Raw genomic sequence first — 21,205 nt, 5'->3', positions numbered from 1 at the left:
TTTGATGTGACATCTCCCAAATTTAAAATGTTGACCCAAACCCTGTTCCTGCATTGTTGGATAAACAAAGCTCATCTGCCAGACTGGCTTGGGTCACTGAGATGTCATTTAAAAGCTTTCCAGGGGTGGGCGCTGGGTACAGTTGTTAAGCTAGGATGTCCACATCCCTTATCAGAGTACTTGGGTTTGAGGTTCAGCTCTGCCTTCCTTCCAGCTTCCTGCTAATGTGCACCCTGGAAGCAGCAGATAATGGCTCAAGCACTTGGGGCTCCTACTACCTACGTGCTGGAGGGAGGGACTCTGACTAGGCTAGGATCCAGCTGGGTGTGGGGAGGTCAACACAAGCTGCTGTGTGCAGGATCCTTGGACCACTTGCCCCAGTCACTGCCAGCAGTGGGGTGGCTGCTTAATAAAACATGCCAGTCCCTAGGCTCACCCTGATCTCTAGTTAGAACTTCTGGGGTTGCGGCTTAGACTCAACATTCTGAGCCCAGTGTGATTCTGGCGCAGGCAAAATCAGGCAGGTCCATTTCCAGGCTTGGGGAATGGCTGCAAGTGGACCTAGAAGCGGGGAGACTTGGGGTAGGAATTTCTCCTGCTAGGAAGACACTGGTCCATGGGACCAGCCAGGAGGGGCCAGAAGGCTGTGGCTGTGAGGGCCGATAGTCTAGAGGAGTCCTAGCCTACTGTGGGATGGCCGGAGCCCCCCAAATGGAAGGGAAAACTGGCATTAGAATGGGCGTCCAAGAACAGCAGTGCCCTTGTGAGCTGTGCCAAACACACAGTCCAGAGGCCAAGACCAGTGGCAGGTGGATGAGGCTGGAGGTGACTTCTTGGTTCTGTGTCCTGAAGGGCCTGGGGTCACATCTGACGAGCACAGGTAGGCAAGGTGTAACTCTTTTTCTGGCTATGAAAGTTTTCTGAGAATCAAAACAGGCCATTGTACAGTCAGCTTCCCTGGCCAGCAGGCCCAGCGGGGGGCCTGAGTGAGCAGGCTGTGCAGGTGTGGACACCCACTGCAGGGTGGCAGCTCCCAGGCCCAGTTCGGGGACCAGCACAGAGTCTGTGCCCGCCTGGAAGGACAGCTCTTGGCAGAGGTGTGCACCGATATGGCTCTCATTATAGCTCCAAGTGATGTGCCCCAGGGATCGAGGCACTCATCTGGCCCATGGAGCCCCTCACCCACCCTACACAGAGGGGCAGTGGTAACTTCCTCCGCACCCTCTCTCCCCAGACTGCCCAGCCCTGGCAGAGCTCAGCAGAGGCCAGCCAGCCAGCTTTTCCTTCCTCCCTGCGACACAGCCAGCCACGGGGCCCCATGAGGGAGCCTCTCCTGCTGGCTTCTCCCAGCACAGGCGGCCAGTACTCTGCTATGAAAACCAAGTGCATTCTGGGTACTTCATGAAACTCCCCAGAGCCAGGTGACGTCCGCACATCTTGGTTGTGGAGTGTCCGTGAAAGAGTGACTTAAGGACACTCACGCAGGAGTCAGCCGCCCAGCCTGTAAGCAAAAGCGCACGCCAAGCTCTTAGATAAGAATCTCCTTAAAATTTAATTGACTAAATGTGTTACATTCAATATTCCATGGGTTTTTTTCTGGACCAAGGATGGGCATAAATACAAACACACCTCTGGACCCTCTTCCCTAACTGACGAAGATCAAACACAGGAGGCGAGGGGGCGTGGGGCGCCGTCGTATTTACAGTTTGCCTTTACAGTTCAGTGCCAGAAATATTTACAGAAAATACAATAGGAAAAGATCATGTCTTGGCAACACACTGAAATTCATACAAACTGTATATAGAATTTCAAGCAAATCATGATACTGCTTATTTTTAGCCACAACTGCCAAGCCCTTCAGAGGAGAAAGATGTCTTGGTCACTGCAAGAGGACTTGGGAAACTTGGTTTTGTTTCAACAAGTATTTATTGGGCGCCTACTATATGCAAGGCACTGTGGAATCCCAAATTACACCTCTTCCCTTGCCACTAAAGAAAGAAGTCTGAAGAGCGTGAGCTGACATTCTGAGACCAACAGTCCACAGTCCACAGCTTCTTTAGCTACTGAGGAAGCCAGCTCGATCCCACACTGTGTGGCGGGGTCACCTCCAGTCTCCAGCTCAGCAGACCACCTGCCTCCAGGGAGCCTTTCATCCATTCCCGTTAGCAAGCTATCCCCTGAATGGTCTGAAAATGCTGAATGGAGACTCGAGGGCAGCAGAAGCGTCCAATCACGTCTCACACGTGTTCCCCACGCACCACGGGACGCGTTATTGAGTTCCACCCAGCACAAGAAGCGGAGGTGCAACGTCAGCTCTTGAAGGCAGTGCCTCTCTCTAGAACTGTCTGCGGACGCTGGCCAATGCGCCCAGCCTAGGCAGAAGGAACCATTCACAAAGGCCTCCCATGTACAATCTGTGGGTGACTGACACTCCTGGCAAAGGTGTAGGGACTTTTCGCTTCTAAGTGAGTCCAGAAGGGAATGGGCTGCCCTGCAGTAGAGGAGCTGGGGCTGGAGGAAAATGCTCGTGCATGTGTATGTGTAGTGCACGTGTGTGTCACAGCCAGAGAAGGGAGGCGGTCAACTCACCACAGAATCCTGCCTCTCAAAGGGTGCAAGGGCAGGAGGAAGACTAGGCCGGGAGCTCTGGAAAAAAGGACGAGCTGGCTAAACAAGCAAAGGGTTAAGAAGGCCTCCTCACAGTTCTCAGGGCTAGCAGTCAAAGGAAAACCCCACCCCCACTAATGAAAAGGGGAACAGGAGGGATGCCCCCCCATCCCCCAGCCCAGGTAGCAACCTGTTTAAGTCACAGACCAAGTGATCCCGCCTTCCCCTCAAAGGCTAATGAGCATTTGCTGGCCAAACTGTCAAGCAGATACTAAAGATTATTAGGGACTAAATATGTTCTTCCAGCATTGCTTTCTTCAAGATGACTTGCAACACAAGCAGCTGGGGAACTTAGTGACCAAGAACTTACACCCATATTGGGGAAAAGCTTCAAGGGTCTCATCATACTCCCTTTTGGGGTAGGCATATTTGAGAAGGAACCGGTGCCTGGCAAGGTATGCGTACATCACATTCCACTGCGGGGTTCGTGCCTTCACGGGCCGCAGCCCTCCTTCCCTGGAAGACCATAGTCTCCCAGATCACTAACCACTTTCAGTGTAGTTCTTCACTTCTCCAAGAGCTAACTGAACAATCAGGAAGCCCATCCCCAACACACACATATTGTACATTTTTCTGACATCAAACCTATGTCAAAGGTGAAAGTTTTATCCAAAGAACACACTGAGCAAGTATATCTACATCAGTTATCTTTAACCTCTGGAATGTTCTAAGTTGCACATCAATTTACAGCCTTCTTTGTTCACTCCAACTGGAACAAGGGCTCATTTTCCCCTTGAAACGTCAACCTGGAATTTCTGGGAGGTCAGCTCTCCTTACTCCTGCTGAGCCATGAGAACCCTTGTAGGGCAGAGCTCACCCATCTTTATCAGACATCCTCTCCCACGCTACCATCTGCAAACGTCCATTTATTGCCGAGCGGGGAATCGATTATTGAGTGATATTATACCCTGAATGGAAACTAGAGTCACAGGAGGAGGAGGAGCAGAGGATTATCTTTACCTGAGCTTAAAACAAACATGAAGAAAAGGGTGTGGCAAACTTAAAAGCAAGGTTGCTACACCCACATTTCTTGCTCACACATGAAGATACAGACTTCTGGAAGAGAGATCTGCACAGGGAATCAGGTCCTACACTAGCTCCCATCCCTAAGTGAACTACCAAAACATCACACCGGACTATTACAGCTCTCATCTACAGAATCTACTGACATCAGAGTTCAAGTAGGAAAACATCCCTTAAACAGCTCCGATCACTTCTCTTTGGACTTCAGTGTCACTTGATTTCTTAACATAAAAGAATTTTACTAAAGAAGAAAGCACGTAAGACCAGGAGAAACAAGCAGTGGCTGTCCATGGCAGCACTGTAACAGGAATCCTCATGGACTGTTCTGAGTCTGGCCACCTCCAAAGCTTTATCCCTGGCGAAAAGTAGCAGCGAGGTAACAGAAGTATTTCCAAAACCCTGGCAGGGACTTGTTGTGCCTTCAGCTGGAGGAGTCCAGGAAACACGACAGCAGCAGCCAATCCTAACAGCAGCTACGCAAGGAGGTGCTCACTTGTGGCTGTCAATCACACTGAAATCCAGATGCTCTCTGGGAGGGCTGCATTAGGAACACTGGGAGGCTACTTTCTGAACCCCAAATAGAATCCTTCATAAACTATAGTAGCTGGCTGCTTGGTGCTGTAACAAGAGACAATGAGTGAAACCAAGTAATTTTCAACCCTGTTGTGAATTTACATTTCTTGATGTTTACTCAAGGAATGCCAAATGCTGAACCTGACACTATGTCACCGAGCTGGATGACAGCAGTCAGGGGAGGCATCACTGCTATCTTACAACTTTTAATTCCATAAACTTAATTTGTGTGCCTATTACAGGACATGCCTGCAGTTTAGCCCTGTTCCTGGGTGGTTCAGAAACCGAGACAGATCTGTGCAGTGATGAGAACGACCCTTTAAAATGTGGAGAAAAATGATTCTTTATCTGAGCAAAAAAAGACCTATGTTCTTTTCTTTTTGTAATTTTGACAGCTGGATGAAAAACAGACCTACAAGTGAGCAGAAGGCTGACTTCTTCCTTCTCCTCTACACTGTCAACATGAGTCTTTAAATGTCCTGGGACATTCCCAGACAGATGTTAATTTTGAATACAACCTCCTAAAAAGTGAGGTACAACTATCTTCGACTTCTAATTTGCACAATGCATGTGTTTAACTGAGATGCATAAAGCCTTCCTCTGCAAAAGGCTTAGTTAAGTAAAACTGTCCTTTTAAGAAAAAAGTTGATGGCTAAAATGTTTATCATCACTACTGGAAGGAATACGATTGTGTCTGGGAGCCCATTTTACTAGAAAGCCCAAAGTCTTCTATCAAATGGGTCTGTAATGTGTTTCAGCTAGTCTGGTGATTAAACAGTGAGCTCTTGGGGAGTGATTTGTTTTATTTTTACAGTGATCACCTATCAAACGTGTTTGCTTTGAAATTACAGTCCCAAACTGAAGCTCAACAGTCCTAGACAGACCAACAGTGCTCTAAGAACCGCAGCTCTTGAGTCCAACCTCCTGGAAAAGCGCAGTATAAAACTCTGGCTCCAGCTGCTTATTTCGGTACTTGTTGACAATGTCAGTGATCTTCTGTTTCCGGCGAACGTGTGGTGGACTGTAGGAGTCACTCTCCAGTCTCTTTCTTCTGCAAATGTTAATTACAGTCTGCCTCACCAGAAAGCCTTGGAAACAAGAAGGTTTTAAAACTACTGTTAATAGCTAGTCACTCAGGTGAACTCTCAGTATTCAGTTTCCTTATTCTCTGCATACTCAAACTGTTTCATTCCATTTGCACAACTTCCCATCCCCACAGGAACAGACAGCACTAAAATAAACTGTCAGAAGAACCACAGAATGACAAGAGACAACAGAATAAAAACCTGGTCTGACAACCCATTTCCTGCCCTGGATTAGAAACAGCTTTCTTCATTTCCTAACACCAGGACTGTGTGAAGTTAACTGGTACTTAACAGGTTAAGGACGGTTTAAAACAGAACAAAATACGCTCCCTTTTCAACAAAAGCCACAGCATCTTCTCCACAGAGAACCTGATTTTTACTTCTTTTTGGTTTATAAAAATGTTAAGAAAGCACCCTCAGCCTGCAGCCACGCGTAAAGACCTTACCGAGTGCGCGCCTGCTGACTATCATCCCGTCCACGAGAGGGATGACCATGTTAAATTTTCCAGTGGCTCCTTGAATTTTTATTCGAAATAATCCAGTGTTTAGAGGGTGGATGAAGATGACAGGAACTTCTTTTTCAAGAGTTGTAGACCTTAATAAAAGAAAATTCTTTTTACCCTAGACATAGAAAAAAGTCCCCCCCACACAGAGTAAAAATATCACCAGGCTCTGCGGCCAGGCAGTGGTATGAGAAGCACCAGGAGGTCAGTCTGCTCTGAATTCTATTTCTGGGGGCCCTTGTTGCTCTGCCCCGTAACACAGGGCCCTAAATGCTCAGTACTGGAGTCAAGTTTTTTAGTTTAAAAAAGAGACTGAGAAAACATGCTTAGGGGGCTGGCACTGTGGTGAAGTGGGTTAAGCTGCCACTTCCATTGTCAGCATCCCACATAACAGTACCGGTTTGAGTCCCAGCTTTCTGCTAATGAGACTGGGAAAGCAGTGGATGATGGCCCAAGTACTTGGGACCCTGTCATGCATGTAGGAGACCAGGATGGACTTCCTGGCTCCTGGTTCTGCCCTGGCTCAGCCCTGACTGCTGCATACAGTTTGTCTCTTTTTGTAGCTCTTTCAAGTAAATAAAGAATCAATAAACTTTAAAAAGCATCTTTTAACATATTTTAAAAAAGAAAATCTTAAGAGTAATTCTGTGCCCAAGACAAACTCTTTGCAAACCTACCAATAGAATAGAAATTTTATAGCCAAATTGCAGTGTGCTTTTTGACCTAAAGAGATTAAAACAAAACCAGTTTAAGACGGTTACAATTCTCTTCCAAACTAATTCTGGAAAAGTCTATTTCAGACGACTATTCTATGGTCTCTACAGCAAGTAAATATCATGAAGTAAAAAAGAAGGAAAAGGATTGTTCGGGATTCAAAGAGACTAAAGGAATTAAAACTAGATGCATAGTCCTGGAGGACATTCTCGTGTGAACAAACCAACTGTAAGGGATATTTTAGGGAGAAGGGAGGGTTATAAAGATGAACTGCTCTCTTGATGATATTAAGAAATTATTAGGGGCTGGGGCTGTGGCACAGGGAGATCTGGGAAGTGATGTCTGCATCTCTCTCCCTCTGTAACTCTGTCAAAAAATAAATGAATTTTTTTTTTAAAAAAAAAAGATTTGCTAACCTAATTTGATAACCTTGTGCATTTACAGACAAGTGTCTTTGATTCTTTTTATCTATTGTCATTTATTACTTTCCATCTTTTTTGTTTCATTACACTTCTTTATTAAGTCACAATCAACATAAAAAATAGACCTGCTGATAAACTTCAAGCAAAGAAAAAGTAGATACCTCAGCGAGGTGCTACTATTTGCAGTAGTTTCTACACCAGTACTGATTTCTGCCATCAGATCTGAAAGGGGAAAGTTTTCTGAAAAAAATAACATAATAATTAGTATCTCCTTCATGTCCCCCAAATAACAAGAAACGTGCTTTTCTAATCTCTTTACACATGGATTGTGTTATCCTAAAATATACAGCCCTGATGATTCCCTAAAAACAGAAAAATTCTCCCTTAAGACATCTTTTAGCAGAGGCCTATTAAAGAACATGATCTGTGGACCCTGAAGGCCTGGCTGAAAAGAAACTGTCATACTTTCCTACTAACATGAGCTGGACGTCATTCTAGGCTAAGTATGCATTTCTATAAACTAACTATATCGCTTATGTAAATGTTGCTCTAATTTTGTTTACATAAAAATTGTGAGAAACTTATCCACAGTAGAACTCTTAAGGACACATTAAGAATGAAACTAGACTGGAAGGCATAAGGAGAGAGGGTGAATTGCAGCGCTTCCTGGGATGACTGGGATCAACTGGTAACAAACCAATACCAACAACTAAAATCTTGGAATCTATTAGTCTCATCAAATCTTCATAATCAGGAAATAAGTGCTATGATTATGTCCATTTAGTAGATGAGTGCTCAATACAAATGAGTGGTACAACTGGGATGTAAACCCAGACTTGGTGAACTCCAGTCTAGCTGCAGACTACCACACTATGCCTATACTCCCACCTCCTCAGACATTTAGCAAATCACTGTCTTTCTATCATCATTTGATTTATGGGCAAGATCCTTATAGAGTACCTATATCATCATAGCGCTCCACCCAGACTACGGAAACTCTTGTTTCAGGTCCGAGGGGAGGCACAGGGCGGCCCTGAGGCAGCTTCTTCATTCTGGAACTGGGACTGAGCTATATGAGGAAGAACAGGAGGAAAAACAAAGGAAGAATTGGTTAATGAAACTACTCAGTCACAACACTAGGATGCACAGTGATATATCAAGTCATGGGAAATCACTTCAGAAAAAGAGTGTGAAATGCATTTAAAAAAATCTCTCTGACCCCTCAGTCTCAACTAGGAAATGAAGGACTAAAACTGTCAAAGGAAAAAAGACAAAGAATACTGAACAATTATAATTTGCATTAATAATAATAAAATGTATATGCAATGTCTTTTTCAAAATTTATTTTTTATTTATTTGAAAGGCAGAGTTACAGAGAGAGGAGAGATAGAGACAGAGAGAGCTTCATATTCCATCCTCTGGTTTATTCCCCAAATGACTGCAGTGGCTGGGGCTGGACCAGGCAGAAACCAAGAGCCCAGAGCTTCTTTGGGGTCTCCCACGTGGGTGCCGGGGCCCAAGAACTTGGACCATCCTCCGCTGCTTTCCCAGGTGCATTAGCAGGGAGCTGAATTGGAAGTGGAGCAGCCGGGTCTTGAACCAGTGCCCACATGGGATGCTGGCATTGTAGGCGGAGCCTTAACCTGCTACACCACAACGCCAGCCCCTATATGCAATATCTTAATGAAGGCTACCACTAGTATGGCCAGAAAGCAGTACACTTTCCCCATTATGACACTACACCCTTTTGCCTAGGGATCCTAACCTCTAAGAGGCCTCACCAACAAGTCATTCCTAACTCCCACACCCAATGTCTTTACTACAGTCAGTGCCTAATTCCTTTATCTTATCAGCAGAAAGAAAAGAGTTGCTTGGGCCTTTGCTATCACACACAAAGTGCTCTGGCTTCCCTGTCACCTTTCTTTGAAAGGCTAACAGGACTATGTGGCTCCCCTTTAACAAGCTGGCTACACCACTGTTAGGACATGTATCAGAGCTGAGTTTGTGTTAAAGCATTAAGCAAAATTTACATGTACAGAGGAGAGAATTCTATATAAACTGTGCTCTATTAGAGAAATATATGTATTTTTGCCAAGATGACCAGAGACCACAGCAAGTCCTCCAGATTCTTGTTTCTACTCTGGCATTCACAGAAAGTTACTGCGACCAAGAGATTACCCCCAAACTAGTGACAGACATTCAGCCACATTCCAAGACTTCTTAGCATCCTAGATCCTTATCAGTAGCATCCTAGATCCTTATCAGTTTTGACTCTCTGTTCAGCTCTACCACTAGTCCTAGATTTAAAGGGCTCCTGTGAGGAGGTCAGGTCTACTTGGATAATCTCCCTTTTGACTAATTCAAAGTAATCTTAATTACATCCACAAAATCCCTGTCATAAAATGGAACACAGGTATTGTGTACCCCACACACTCACAGGTTCTACTAATATGCAAGGGGAAGACATTACAAAAGGGCAAGGGTCACTGAGGATCATCTTAAAATTTTTTCCAACACACTGACCTTATTTCCTACAATCTTTCTCAACCCACTCAACAGTCCTTGTGGATTTTTAAAATAGGTTCCACAGGGCCAGCGGTGTGGCATAGCAGGTAAAGCTGCCGCTGCAATGTCGGCATCCCATATGGGCACCAGTTCTAGTCCCGCTGCTGCACTTCTAATCAGCTCTCTGCTATGGCCTGGGAAAGCAGTAGAAGATGGCCTAATACCGGATTCTATCCTGGTTGCCCCTCTTCCAGGACAGCTCTCTGCTATGGTCCGGGAAGGCAGTGGAGGATGGCCCAAGTGCTTGGGCCCTGCACCCGCATGGGAGACCAGGAGAAACACCTGGCCCCTGGCTTCGGATCAGCGAGATGCGCTGGCCGCAGCGGCCATTGGAAGGTGAACCAATGGCAAAAAGGAAGACCTTTCTCTCTGTCTCTCTGTCTCTCTGTCTCTCTCTCATTATCCACTCTGCCTGTCAAAAAAAAAAAAAAAAAAAAAAAAAGAAGAAGATGGCCCAAGTCCTTGGGCCCCTGCACCCATGTGGAAGACTTGGAAGAAACTCCTGGCTCCTGGGTTAGGATCGGCTCAGCTCTGGCAGTTGTGGCCGTTTGGGGAGTGAACTAGCGGATAGAAAATCTGTCTCTACTTCTCTCCATAACTCTTTCAAATAAATATTTATTTATTTATTTATTTATTTATTTATTTATTTGAAAGAGTTAACACAGAGAGAGAAGGAGAGGTAGAGAGAGAGAGAGAGAGAGAGAGAGAGAGACAGGTTCTCCATCCGCTGGTTCACTCCCCAACTGGCTGCAACAGCTGGAGCTGCGCTGATCCAAAGCCAGGAGCCAGGAGCTTCCTCTGGGTCTTCCCACATGGGTGCAGGGGCCCAAGGACTTGAGCCATTTTCTACTGCTTTCCCAGGCCATAGCAGAGAGCTGGATCGGAAGTGGAGCAGCCAGAACTTGAACCGGCACTCAAATGGGATGCCAGCACTGCAGGCGGCAGCTTTACCTGCTGTGCTACAGCGCCAGCTCCAAAACGCTACCACTTTTGTTATGGTCACAGGCTGAATGTTGCATGATTAAAGATATGGAATGTATAGCTATTGCTGTACTGTTGGTGGATATTTCAGACCAAATAAAAACCTAGGATTAAAAAGGAATTAGTAAGAGAACCAAGCAAGGTTCTGGGATCATAAAGTCAAGGAAAACAACAAAGATTGTCTTAGAATGAACTATTTGTTGCAAGCTGAAAATAAGAAAAGCATAAGGATTAATTTTGAAAATTTTAAGTTATTGGCGCCACTAATGTTGCATTGTGGGTGAAGCTGCTGGCCTGCCATGCTAGCATCCCACATGGGTACTGGTTTCTGTCCTGGCTGCTCCACTTCCAATCCAGCTCCCACCTAATGGCCTGGGGAAAACAGTGGAAGATGGCTCAAGTGCTTGGGCCCTCGCACTCATGTGGGAGACCTAGATGAAGCTCATGACTCTAGCCTGGCTCAGCCCTGTCTGTTGGGACCATCTAGGGAATGAACCAGCATATGGAAGATCTCTTTCTGTCTTACCCTCTTTCTCTGTAATTCTGACTTTCAAATAAACAAATAAATCTTAAAAAAAGAAAATTTTAATTTACTAATGTATGAATACTTCACTATAATTACTCTCTAGGTTAAGGTTAAAAGCTTTTCAGGTATGATTTTATAATTATCTCCATTTCACTACAAAGTTTTGGAGCTATATCAACAAAGTGACTTACCCTCTGTGAAGAATTCAGATTGTCTGTATGATTGGGGAAAAGCTCAAGTGTCAGGGATGGCTGTTTCAGAATTCCTGGCATAAGATCCATATTTGAATCACTGTCTTGATCTGAGATGTTACTTTCCAAAGAATCAGCTATCAAGTAAAGAAAAAACATCAATTATAACACCTACCACTTCTTTGGAGCAAAAGTTTTGAACTAATTCTGCTAACTAATTAATATAACTTAAGTCACTTAAAGAATTGCTTCTAGAGCAAGGCCTGACAAACTATTTTTGTAAAGGATAAGGCAATTAATATTTTAGGTTCTGGTAGGCACTCTGTTGTATATAATCTTTTAATTTTATTTATAACTCTTAAAAATGTAAAAACCGGCCGGCACCGTGGCTCAATAGGCTAATCCTCCACCTTGCGGTGCCGGCACACCAGGTTCTAGTCCCAGTCGGGGCGCTGGATTCTGTCCCGGTTGCCCCTCTTCCAGGCCAGCTCTATGCTGTGGCCAGGGAGTGCAGTGGAGGATGGCCTAGGTGCTTGGGCCCTGCACCCCATGGGAGACCAGAAGCACCTGGCTCCTGGCTTCGGATCAGCGCGGTGTGCCGGCCGCAGCGGCCATTGGAGGGTGAACCAATGGCAAAAGGAAGACCTTTCTCTCTGTCTCTCTCTCTCACTGTCCACTCTGCCTGTCTTAAAAAAAAAAAAAAAAGTAAAAACCATTCTTGGCTGAATTAGGTTTTTGTGCTGTAATTTGCCAGCTCCAGAGGATAACTGAAGCAAAACTAGAAAATATCTGATTTCTGATACAGCACATGCAGAAAATGCAGAAGACATCTGTTACTCTCTGAATTATCTTAATTATAAATTCAATCATACAGGACATGCCAAGAAGACTTGGCATCTGTGATTATGGAAACAACCTGGCTGGAACCACCCAAACAGTTTAAAAAAAAAAAAAAAAAAAAAAAAAAAAAAAAAAACTAAGAAAACAATTATGAAGAATCAAAGGAAGCTGAGCTGGGAGTGGGACATAGCTGACAAGAGTTGGGACAAAGGCCCAACTGTGGGACCTGCACTCTAAAGACAAAGCTCCAACTCTGGGAGGATCTGGCTGGGACAAACAGGCCAGCCAAGAGAACCCAGGCAGCACACACAGTCCTTACTGGAAGGCAAATATCTATGATATTGACCTACACCATGAAAGGTCTCTCCTGCCAGGGACACAACTGGGTCCAGATATGAGACAAGGAGGCTCCAAGGGTGGGAAATTAAGTGTCCAAGTATAAAGGTTAGGAAGCTGCCAAGAAAGGACACAACGAAAGTCGTGAGCCTAGGGATGAAGTTGAGGAAGTGTAATACATTCTACTGTCTCATCCTGGAAATGGTCTTGAAGAATGTGAAATTTGCTACCTCCTGCCTGGTCAGGTATGAAGAAATGAGCCTCTTTTGCAAAAAGTACAGGTTCTAGGCAAAAACAACAGTGTGAGTTGAGACTAACAAGTAATAATCACTCCCAGTCCTTAAGAGGAGCAGTCTTGACAGGCATCTCCTCTAAGCTACTGAAGTTTCTCCTGCTCAGTGCTGGAAGATCAGCCAGGAAAAATCATAAAATCCATCATTCAGGGTTGCATATAGATGTTCTCACATGAGTACAGGACAGTAGGTGGGGCCACTCATGATTAGAGAGAAAGAAATAAGCAAACTGGAAAAGAGGCTTCTACACACTGGCAAAAATAACTAAACGAAAGACAAAAATGGACTGACTCCTTCACCAAGATTCCTAGAGGGTCAGTTTGCTTGTCTTTACGTCCCATACAAAAGTTAGAAGATAAATCTTATAGCTCTGTGTAATCTAATAATTAGCAGCATCTTAGAAGCTGAAGAACATCTTAAATGACTTCAAAATCTCTTCTAGTGTAATATACTGCATAAACTAGTGAATACAAAAATAGAGCCTAAGATAGCACGATCCAAAAAAAATGTTCTTACTTAAGGACTCCACAGGAGAAGGAACCACAAAAGCTATTTCTGTAAGGGCATCAGCATAATACAGCACCTTCTTCTGTCCATTGAAAATGCTAGCACCAACATCTTCAGAGGAACTCACTTCATCTAGGAAAAAGAAACACAACATCACAGCTTCAAATAGTGGGGAAAAACAGTATCACCCTGCCTCATGAAATATCAACTAGTAAAAATAAATGACCAATAAATAAGAGCTATATGGAGCAGGCAATGTGGCACAGTGGATAAAGCCACTGCTTGGGATGCCTGCATCCCCCACCCAAGTACCGATTCAAGTCCAAGCTCCTTGCTAGTGATTCGGCTTCCTGCTTATGCACTCTGGGAGGCAGCAGATAATGACTCAAGTGTTTGGGCCCTACCACCCAAATGGAGACCTGGTTGGAATTCCTAGCTCCTGGCTTTGGCCTGGCCCAGATCTAGCTGTTGCTTGCATTTGGGAGTGAACTCGCAGATGGAAGATCTGTCGTTCTGCCTTTCAGTAGATGAAAATAAATAAATAAATAAATAAATAAATAAACAAACAAACAAACATAAAAAGGAAGTTATGTTTCCAACAAGAACCAATTAGTGTCTAAGAAGAATAAACCATAAATGTTCATTAAATGTCTTTAACTTTAAATTATAAAGCATTAATTTTGTAGTTTCTGAAACCAGCCTATGTCAGAACACTTCTAAGATAGCTGGACCTTTAACTTATCTCCATGAGGCAGATTAAGGGAGAAGTCCTTTTAGGAAAGAGTCAAAAATCAAAGTGAAGACCACCACAGTCCCTCTGCAGGGAGCTGGTGTATATTTGTGTGTCTGCATGTGTGTGAGCTCTTGCTTCAATACATTTTGTCCCTGGTTTCTTTCTGCTGCTCCTCAGCTCTTCTGCTCCTCTTCAGTCAAACATCAGTGACACAGGTTGAGTATCCCTTATTCCAAATGCGTGGGGCCACAGTGTTTCAGACTGTAGAGTACCTGCATATATATAATGAAATATCTTGGGGATGGAACCCAAGTCTGAACACCAAATTCACTTATGTGTCCTATACACCTTATACACACTGCCTGAATATAATTTTGTGCAATTAGTGTGCCAATGCTTTAGCTGTGACCTATAACAGGAGGCCAGGTGTGGAATTTTCCACTGTGGTAGCATGATGGCACTCAGAGTTTCAGATTTCTGATATTCAGGTTAGGGATGCTCAACCTGTATAATACAAAAAAAACATAAAGGCAGGTAATTCCCACTTAAAATGGAAATAATGTCCTACCAATGATACCATAAAGACCAACAATATGAAAGAAACTGGGCAAAAGAAATGAACCTGTATTTCTCAAGATAGCAATAAAAATATGAAAAGGTTGGGGGCAAGCACTGTGGCATAGTGGGTTAAAGCCTCAGCCTGCAGCACCAGCATCCCATAAATGTGCCGGTTCGAGTCTCAGCTGCTCCACTTCCAATCCAGCTCCCTGCTGATGCACCTGCAAAAGCAGCAGAGGATGGCCCAAGTCCTTGGGCCCCTGCCACCCACATGGGAGACCCAGAGGAAGCTTCTGGCTCCTGGCTTTGGATTGGCTCAGCTCCGGCCCTGTGGCCATTTGGGGAGTGAATCAGCAGATGGAAGACCTCTCTCTCTGTCTCTACCTCTCTCTGTAACTCTTTCAAATAAATAAAATAAATCTTTTAAAAAATATGAAAAAAGATACCCATTCTCAACCATAATTAAAAATAGAAACTATCTCACCTAACAGACTGGAAGATACCTAATACTAGTGAAAATAGCACAAATAGGACATTTACACTGTAAAGGACTGGAGAATAAATTTAGGTTCTGCAGGACCCATGAACTCTGCCACAATGAACTCAATTCTGCCACTGAAGCATGAAAGCATTTATAGACAGTATGTCAATGAGCATGTACCTGAGTTTCAATAAAACTTCATTTATAAAAACAGGTACAAGCTAGTTTGCTGAGCCTTGGTATAGACTTTCAGCTATACCTTTTATCTACTGCAGTAGGCATTGTGGTCATTCCATCTGCCCCTACGCTAGCAGACAGCAAGTACAGGTAGACTTGAGCCTCCATCCCAGCTCTAACTTGTCACTATCTCTTCACCAGGGCCAGTCCACCTCTCCTGCTACAGAGACAGGTTGAAGACAGTCCAACTACTGTGCAGATCAGGATTTGGGGGTGGAGGATTCTGAGATCTGGCTGGTCCCTTCAGGTCAATATGGTATGTGAATGTAAAGCCTGGAATTGCCTTTCTCATGAGAAGCCAGGTGGGGAACAGGAACAAAAGAACAGATCTAGAGGGAAAGTGCAAGGAAATAAAGCAGGAGTGCTGATCAAATAACACTAAAAATTTAACCAAACTCTGGAATTTTCAGTTACATGAGGCAATAAATGACTTTCAAAATCTAAGCCAATTTGGGTCAGGTTTTCTATTACTTGCAACCATAAGCATCCAACTAACATATTCATCAAAAACAAAAAAAATGTTTATATCCTTTATCAATTATATTTATAGGAACTCAGCCTACAGATATACTCAAGCATATAATTCAGGAGATATTATAAGACACCCCTAAATACTTTGCTTCAATCTTAGTTGAAATCAGAAGAAACTCAGAGGTCAAGTATTTAATGGGAAACTCTGAGTGTTATAATCTTGTTGACACAAGAACTCTGAAAATTCAAAGTACTAAACACAGGCATTACTCACTTCAGAGAGACAATATTAACTTTCCAGTGACATCATGAGCCTGGGAACAAAAAAGCACTAGGGGCTGGGGGGAGGGGTGGGCAAAGGTCTTAAATTTACATTTCTAACTTTTCTCCTGACTATAGTTCCACAAAAGAATTTGTCAAGATGGTCAAGAATCTCTGAAAGATAGTCTACTATTTACTAGAAGAATTTTGATATACTGTCTCAAAAATGTAGGGCCCAGCATTGTAGCACAGCAGGTAAAGTCACCGCCTGTGATGTCAGCATCCCATATGGGTGCTGGTTCATGTCCCAGCTGTTCCACTTCCAATCCAGTTCCCTGCTAGTGGCCTGGGAAAAGCCGTGGAAGATGGCCTAAGTGGTTGGGCCCCTGCCATCTAAATGGAGAGATCAGAATGAAGCTCATGGCTCCCGGCTTCAGCCTGGCCCTTGTAGCCCTCTGGGGAGTGAACCAGCAGATGAACAATCTATCTATCTCTGTAACTCGTTCCAACAGATAAATAAATCTTTAAAAAAGAAAAAAAAAAAGAATGTAACCTTTAAATGTGACTCTTGAAAGTCTCAGAGTCTATAAAACACATTTGTTAATAAAATAATTATATTCATGCTTGTTAGGGAACTGTATTGTCACAAATATTTTACAGAAAATGAAATTTGTTTACTCCTAAAAATGAACTAATCAGCACTGCAATAATCAAGTCATTAATTTTGTATTAATTAAATCTACCATTCCATACTTCATACAAATATCTAGAAGAATATACTCTATATTACTAAATGCCCCCTTTAAGGACTGGGATTAAGAGAAAGAAACTTCTCCTTTACATATCTTTGCCTTTTTTTTTTTTTTTTAAACAAGACTACAAATTCACAGTAAGAAAGTAAAAGTAACAAAACGAGAAATAAATGGCCAATGTGAGTTTTACCTTGTTCAGATCCTTCACCATCATCGAAACTGTTGATTGACCAACTGCTAGAAACATGCCCAGTCCAGCCAGGGTGTCTGCCAACATCTACTGACCAGCCAAGGGAGAGCAAAAATTCTAGGAAATGTGGTTGAACATTTCTGGAAGATTCCACATTCTTTAAAATCTAAAATATACATATCAATCATCAGCCACAATGAAGGAAACAAAAATATATTAAAATAAATCCTCATAAAAAAGGATTAGCTCTGAAGCCTCTGACAAGTCAAGATAAAGCTCTGAGAAAATCTGGGAATCTATCATTGCAGTTAAAAAAAAAAAAAAAAAGCAGTGGTTAAAGATGCTGGCTAGGATGCTTGTGTCCCATTTTGGAGTACCTGTTTTTACTGTCCAACTCCAGCTTCTGGCTAATGAAGTCCTTGGGAGGTTGAAGGTGATGACTCAAGTAATTAGATTCCTGCCACCCACGTGGGAGAGCTGGATTGAGTTCCTGGTTGCCAGTTCCAGCCTGGTCCAGTCCTGGCTGTTGTGGGCATTTGGGGAGCTCTCTCTAACTCTCTCTCTCAAATAAATGGATAAAAAAATTTTTAAGGTTGAGGCCGGCGCTGTGGCGTCTGCTTGTGGTGCCAGCATCCCATATGGCACTGGTTCATGTCCTGGCTGCTCCTCTTCTGATCCAGCTCTCTGCTATGGCCTGGGAATGCAGTGGAAGATGGCCCACATGCTTGAGCCCCTGCACCCACATGGGAGACCCAGAAGAAGCTACTGTCTCCTGGCTTCGGGTTGGCCTAGCTCCAGCGGTTGCGGCCATTTGGGGAGTGAACCAGAGGATGGAAGACTGCTCTTTCTGCCTCTCCCTCTCTATAACTCTGCTTCTTGAATAAATAAATAAATCTTTTAGAACATTTTTTTAAGATTAAAAAAAGTTAAATTAAAAAATGTATACCCAGGCCGGCGCCGTGGCTTAACAGGCTAATCCTCCACCTTGCAGCGCCGGCACACCGGGTTCTAGTCCCGGCTGGAGCACCGGATTCTATCCCGGTTGCCCCTCTTCCAGGCCAGCTCTCTGCTATGGCCCGGGAAGGCAGTGGAGGATGGCCCAAGTGCTTGGGCCCTGCACCCGCATGGGAGACCAGGAGAAGCACCTGGCTCCTGGCTTCGGATCAGCGTGATGTGCCGGCTGCAGCGGCCATTGGAGGGTGAACCACCGGCAAAAAGGAAGACCTTTCTCTCTGTCTCTCTCTCTCTCATTATCCACTCTGCCTGTCCAACAACAACAACAAAAAAAAATGTATACCCTGTAGACAGACAGACTTGGATTGGATTGGGTGGACCCTGGGCAAGGTTCTTAACCTGTCTGAGTTTCTTCATCTATAAGGTAAGGACAATAATGACAGTTATGAAGACTAAAGGAGATAATCCAAGCAAAACCCTGAATTTCCCTCCTGGTAAGATAATGCTTCCTAAAAATAAATGATACTTTAACTCTGTCTTCACAGATTTTGCTGTTTGATTAACGAGAAACATCACATAAGTGTATGATTATTTAACTACAAATTATTAAAAATTCAATACACATTGAGTATAATAAATGAATGTGAAAATATCCTGTTCTTAGTCCAAAGGAGAGATCACAACCATTCCAGGAAAAATTAAGTGATGGAAGACTTTCTCCCCTTCACCAAAGTCCAACGAAATGCCAATTTTCCACTGGCCTCTGGTAGACTCCTTTATTCTGAAACCGTGTTTCTCATCTAAGGGATTATTTTGTCCTCCAGGGGACATCTGGCAATGTCTGGAGACATTTTTTGGTTGTCACAATGCATGGTGAGGCCACACTGCTAAGTGTTCTAAAATTCATGGAGGGGTGAAGGCATCTGGAATGGCAGTTAAGATGCTATTTGGGGTATGCACATCCCACTGCCAGTGTTCCTGGGGTTCAAGTCCTGACTCTGTTCCCAATTCTAGCTTCCCGCTAATGTCCCAGGAGGTAGTAAGTGAGGGTTCAACTAGCTGAGCTTCTGCCACCCACGTGGGAGACCCAGACTGAGTTCCAGGCTCCTAGCTTTGGCCCTGCCTGTTCTAGGCATTTGGGGAGTAAACTAGCAGATAAGAAACCACTCTCTCTCTCTCTGCCTCTCATAAAAATTTAAAATGAATAAGATATTTCTTTTCTTTTTTTTTTAAAGATTGATTTATTTATTTGAAAGGCAGAGTTACAACAGGCAGAGGCTCAGAGAGAGAGAGAGAGAGAGAGAGAGGTCTTCCATCCACTGGTTCACTCCCCAGATGGCCACCAACGGCCAGAGCTGTGCCAATCTGAAGCCAGGAGCCAGGAGCTTCTTCCAGGTTTTCCACGTGGGTGCAGGGGCCCAAGGACTTGGGCTATCTTCCACTGCTTTCCAGGCCATAGCTGAAAGCTGGATCAGAAGTGGAGCAGCTGGGACTCGAACTGGTGCCCACATGGGATGCCGGCACTGCAGGTGGCAGCTTTACCTGCTATGCCACAGTGCCAACCCCAAGAGATTTCTGACAACAAAGAATTATCCGACCCAAGATAGCAATAATGCTACTGCTGAAATAATCAGTCTTAAAGGAGGGAAAGCAGAAATTCCTTTCCAAAATGAAAAAAGGATGAGAAGGAGACCATATAAAAATCACTTGGGGAATTTCCTAAAAATAAGATTCTTTTAGCCTGTTCTAGACTTCTACAAAACAACAATTAGCAGATGCAATATCCTAGAGTCACTATTTTTTTCTTTTAAAGAGGCAAAGAGAGAGGAAGGGAGAGGAGGAAAAGAGAGAGAGAAAGATTTATCTTCCATCCACTGGCTCACTCCCCAGACAGTGGTCAACAGCCAGAGCTGGGCCAGTCCAAAGCCAGGAGCCAGGAGCTTCCTCTGGGTCTCCCACGTGGGTGGGATTGGAATTGGGCCATCTTCCACTGCTTTCCCAGGCCATAGCAGACAGCTGGATCACAAGTGGAGCAGCCTGGACTCAAACCGGTGCCCATATGGGATGCCAGCACTGCAGGTAACAACTTGACTTGCTACGCCACAGTGCTGGCACCAGAATCACTATTTTCAAAAGCTGCCTAAATTGACTCTGAAGCAGCCAATGTACAGACCACTGTCATTCACACAATGCTACTCTATGCCAAGACCATATTGGAGACCCATGAAAGTCAAAGGATGGGAAGTTATACCTACTGCCTCTCAATCCACTGGGTATCAGCGCCTGGTCATTTTTAAAAACAGAACCTGTCTTTTTATGACTATTTGGCAAATTTTCATATTCTTATAAATTCTAGGAAGCTGACTTGACAGCTAATTCCAGTTTTTACAATTAAAATTTTTGAAAAGTAAAACTTACAAATAAATAGTTTCTGAAAGTTTAGTCAAGAAATAATAAATGGACCAAAGTTACCTTGTGGGTGACTTGCTGGCAGCCAATTAATGCATATTGATCCTGCGGCTAGGAAGTCAGGTCTCAGCCACTCCAAAGAAGCCTCAGAGAATTTTTATTTCCTAGTCATTCTAGGCCCCTAAAAACTAAGGAAACTGGACTGGTTTAGAAGTTGCCTCAAGGGTTTTCTTTCTTAAATAGGAGAAAAATGATCCCATTATTTACATATGACCAACTCTCTAGACTTCCTTCCGAAACAGATCCCTAACCTCTATAATTAATCCAATTTTACTGAGTTGTTTTCAAAAACTTGAGTCTATAAGGAACAGCACTATAGTACAATGGGTTAAGCCACTGCTCACTGGGCTGGTATCCCACATCAACATATCAATTTGAGTCCCGGCTACTCTGCTTCCAATTCACCTTCCCACTAATGTGCCTGGGCAGACAGTAGAAGATGGTCCAAGAACTTAGGTCCCTGCTACTTATGTGGGAGACCAGGATGGAGTTTCTGGCTCGTGGCTTCAGTCTGGCCCAGCAATGGCTGTTATGGTCATTTGAGAAATCAGCCAATCGATGGAAGATCTCTTTCTCTGTCTCTCCCTCTCTGATAATTTGCCTTTCAAATAAATGAATTACTAAAAAAAACCTTTAATCTTGTAGTCTCATCCTTGGCTACCACTGGCCTAACTTTTCAAACCTGCATCAAGCACGCTGGACCCCATAGGGAATTTTGTGCTGATGTAATACTCTTGCCTCTTGGGAATTTATATAAATTACTGCTTTGTCAGTGACAATCTTGTTCTGCCTTTTTATTATAGTCAACGTATATTTCAAATACCAGCTTGAATGTTTTTCTTCCAGGACAGGTTTTTTTTGTTTTGTTTTGTT

The 21,205-nt window shown here is 43.8% G+C and overlaps 1 protein-coding gene across 5 annotated transcripts in view; it reads right to left on the bottom strand.

The window, feature by feature from the left end:
• Window positions 1-1,533: 1,533 nt before the first annotated feature.
• The window catches only part of RALGAPB (Ral GTPase activating protein non-catalytic subunit beta), a 106,712-nt gene continuing 87,040 nt past the window's right edge, over window positions 1,534-21,205 (bottom strand). For all 5 annotated transcript variants that reach the window (XM_062204191.1, XM_062204194.1, XM_062204193.1 and 2 more), the window contains exons 24-30: window positions 16,910-17,075; window positions 13,236-13,358; window positions 11,251-11,387; window positions 7,948-8,056; window positions 7,149-7,227; window positions 5,795-5,943; window positions 1,534-5,351 (exon numbers count right to left, since the gene is read on the bottom strand). In XM_062204191.1, coding sequence (XP_062060175.1) covers window positions 5,158-5,351; window positions 5,795-5,943; window positions 7,149-7,227; window positions 7,948-8,056; window positions 11,251-11,387; window positions 13,236-13,358; window positions 16,910-17,075 — 957 coding nt within the window. In that variant the 3' untranslated portion in view covers window positions 1,534-5,157. The remainder of the gene's footprint in view (window positions 5,352-5,794; window positions 5,944-7,148; window positions 7,228-7,947; window positions 8,057-11,250; window positions 11,388-13,235; window positions 13,359-16,909; window positions 17,076-21,205) is intronic.

Source organism: Lepus europaeus, chromosome 10, assembly GCF_033115175.1.
Source record: "Lepus europaeus isolate LE1 chromosome 10, mLepTim1.pri, whole genome shotgun sequence".
In the NCBI taxonomy this organism is placed as follows: Eukaryota; Metazoa; Chordata; class Mammalia; order Lagomorpha; family Leporidae; genus Lepus; species Lepus europaeus.
Note: the sequence above shows the minus strand (reverse complement) of the source record. Positions and strands in the feature narration are given on the sequence as shown.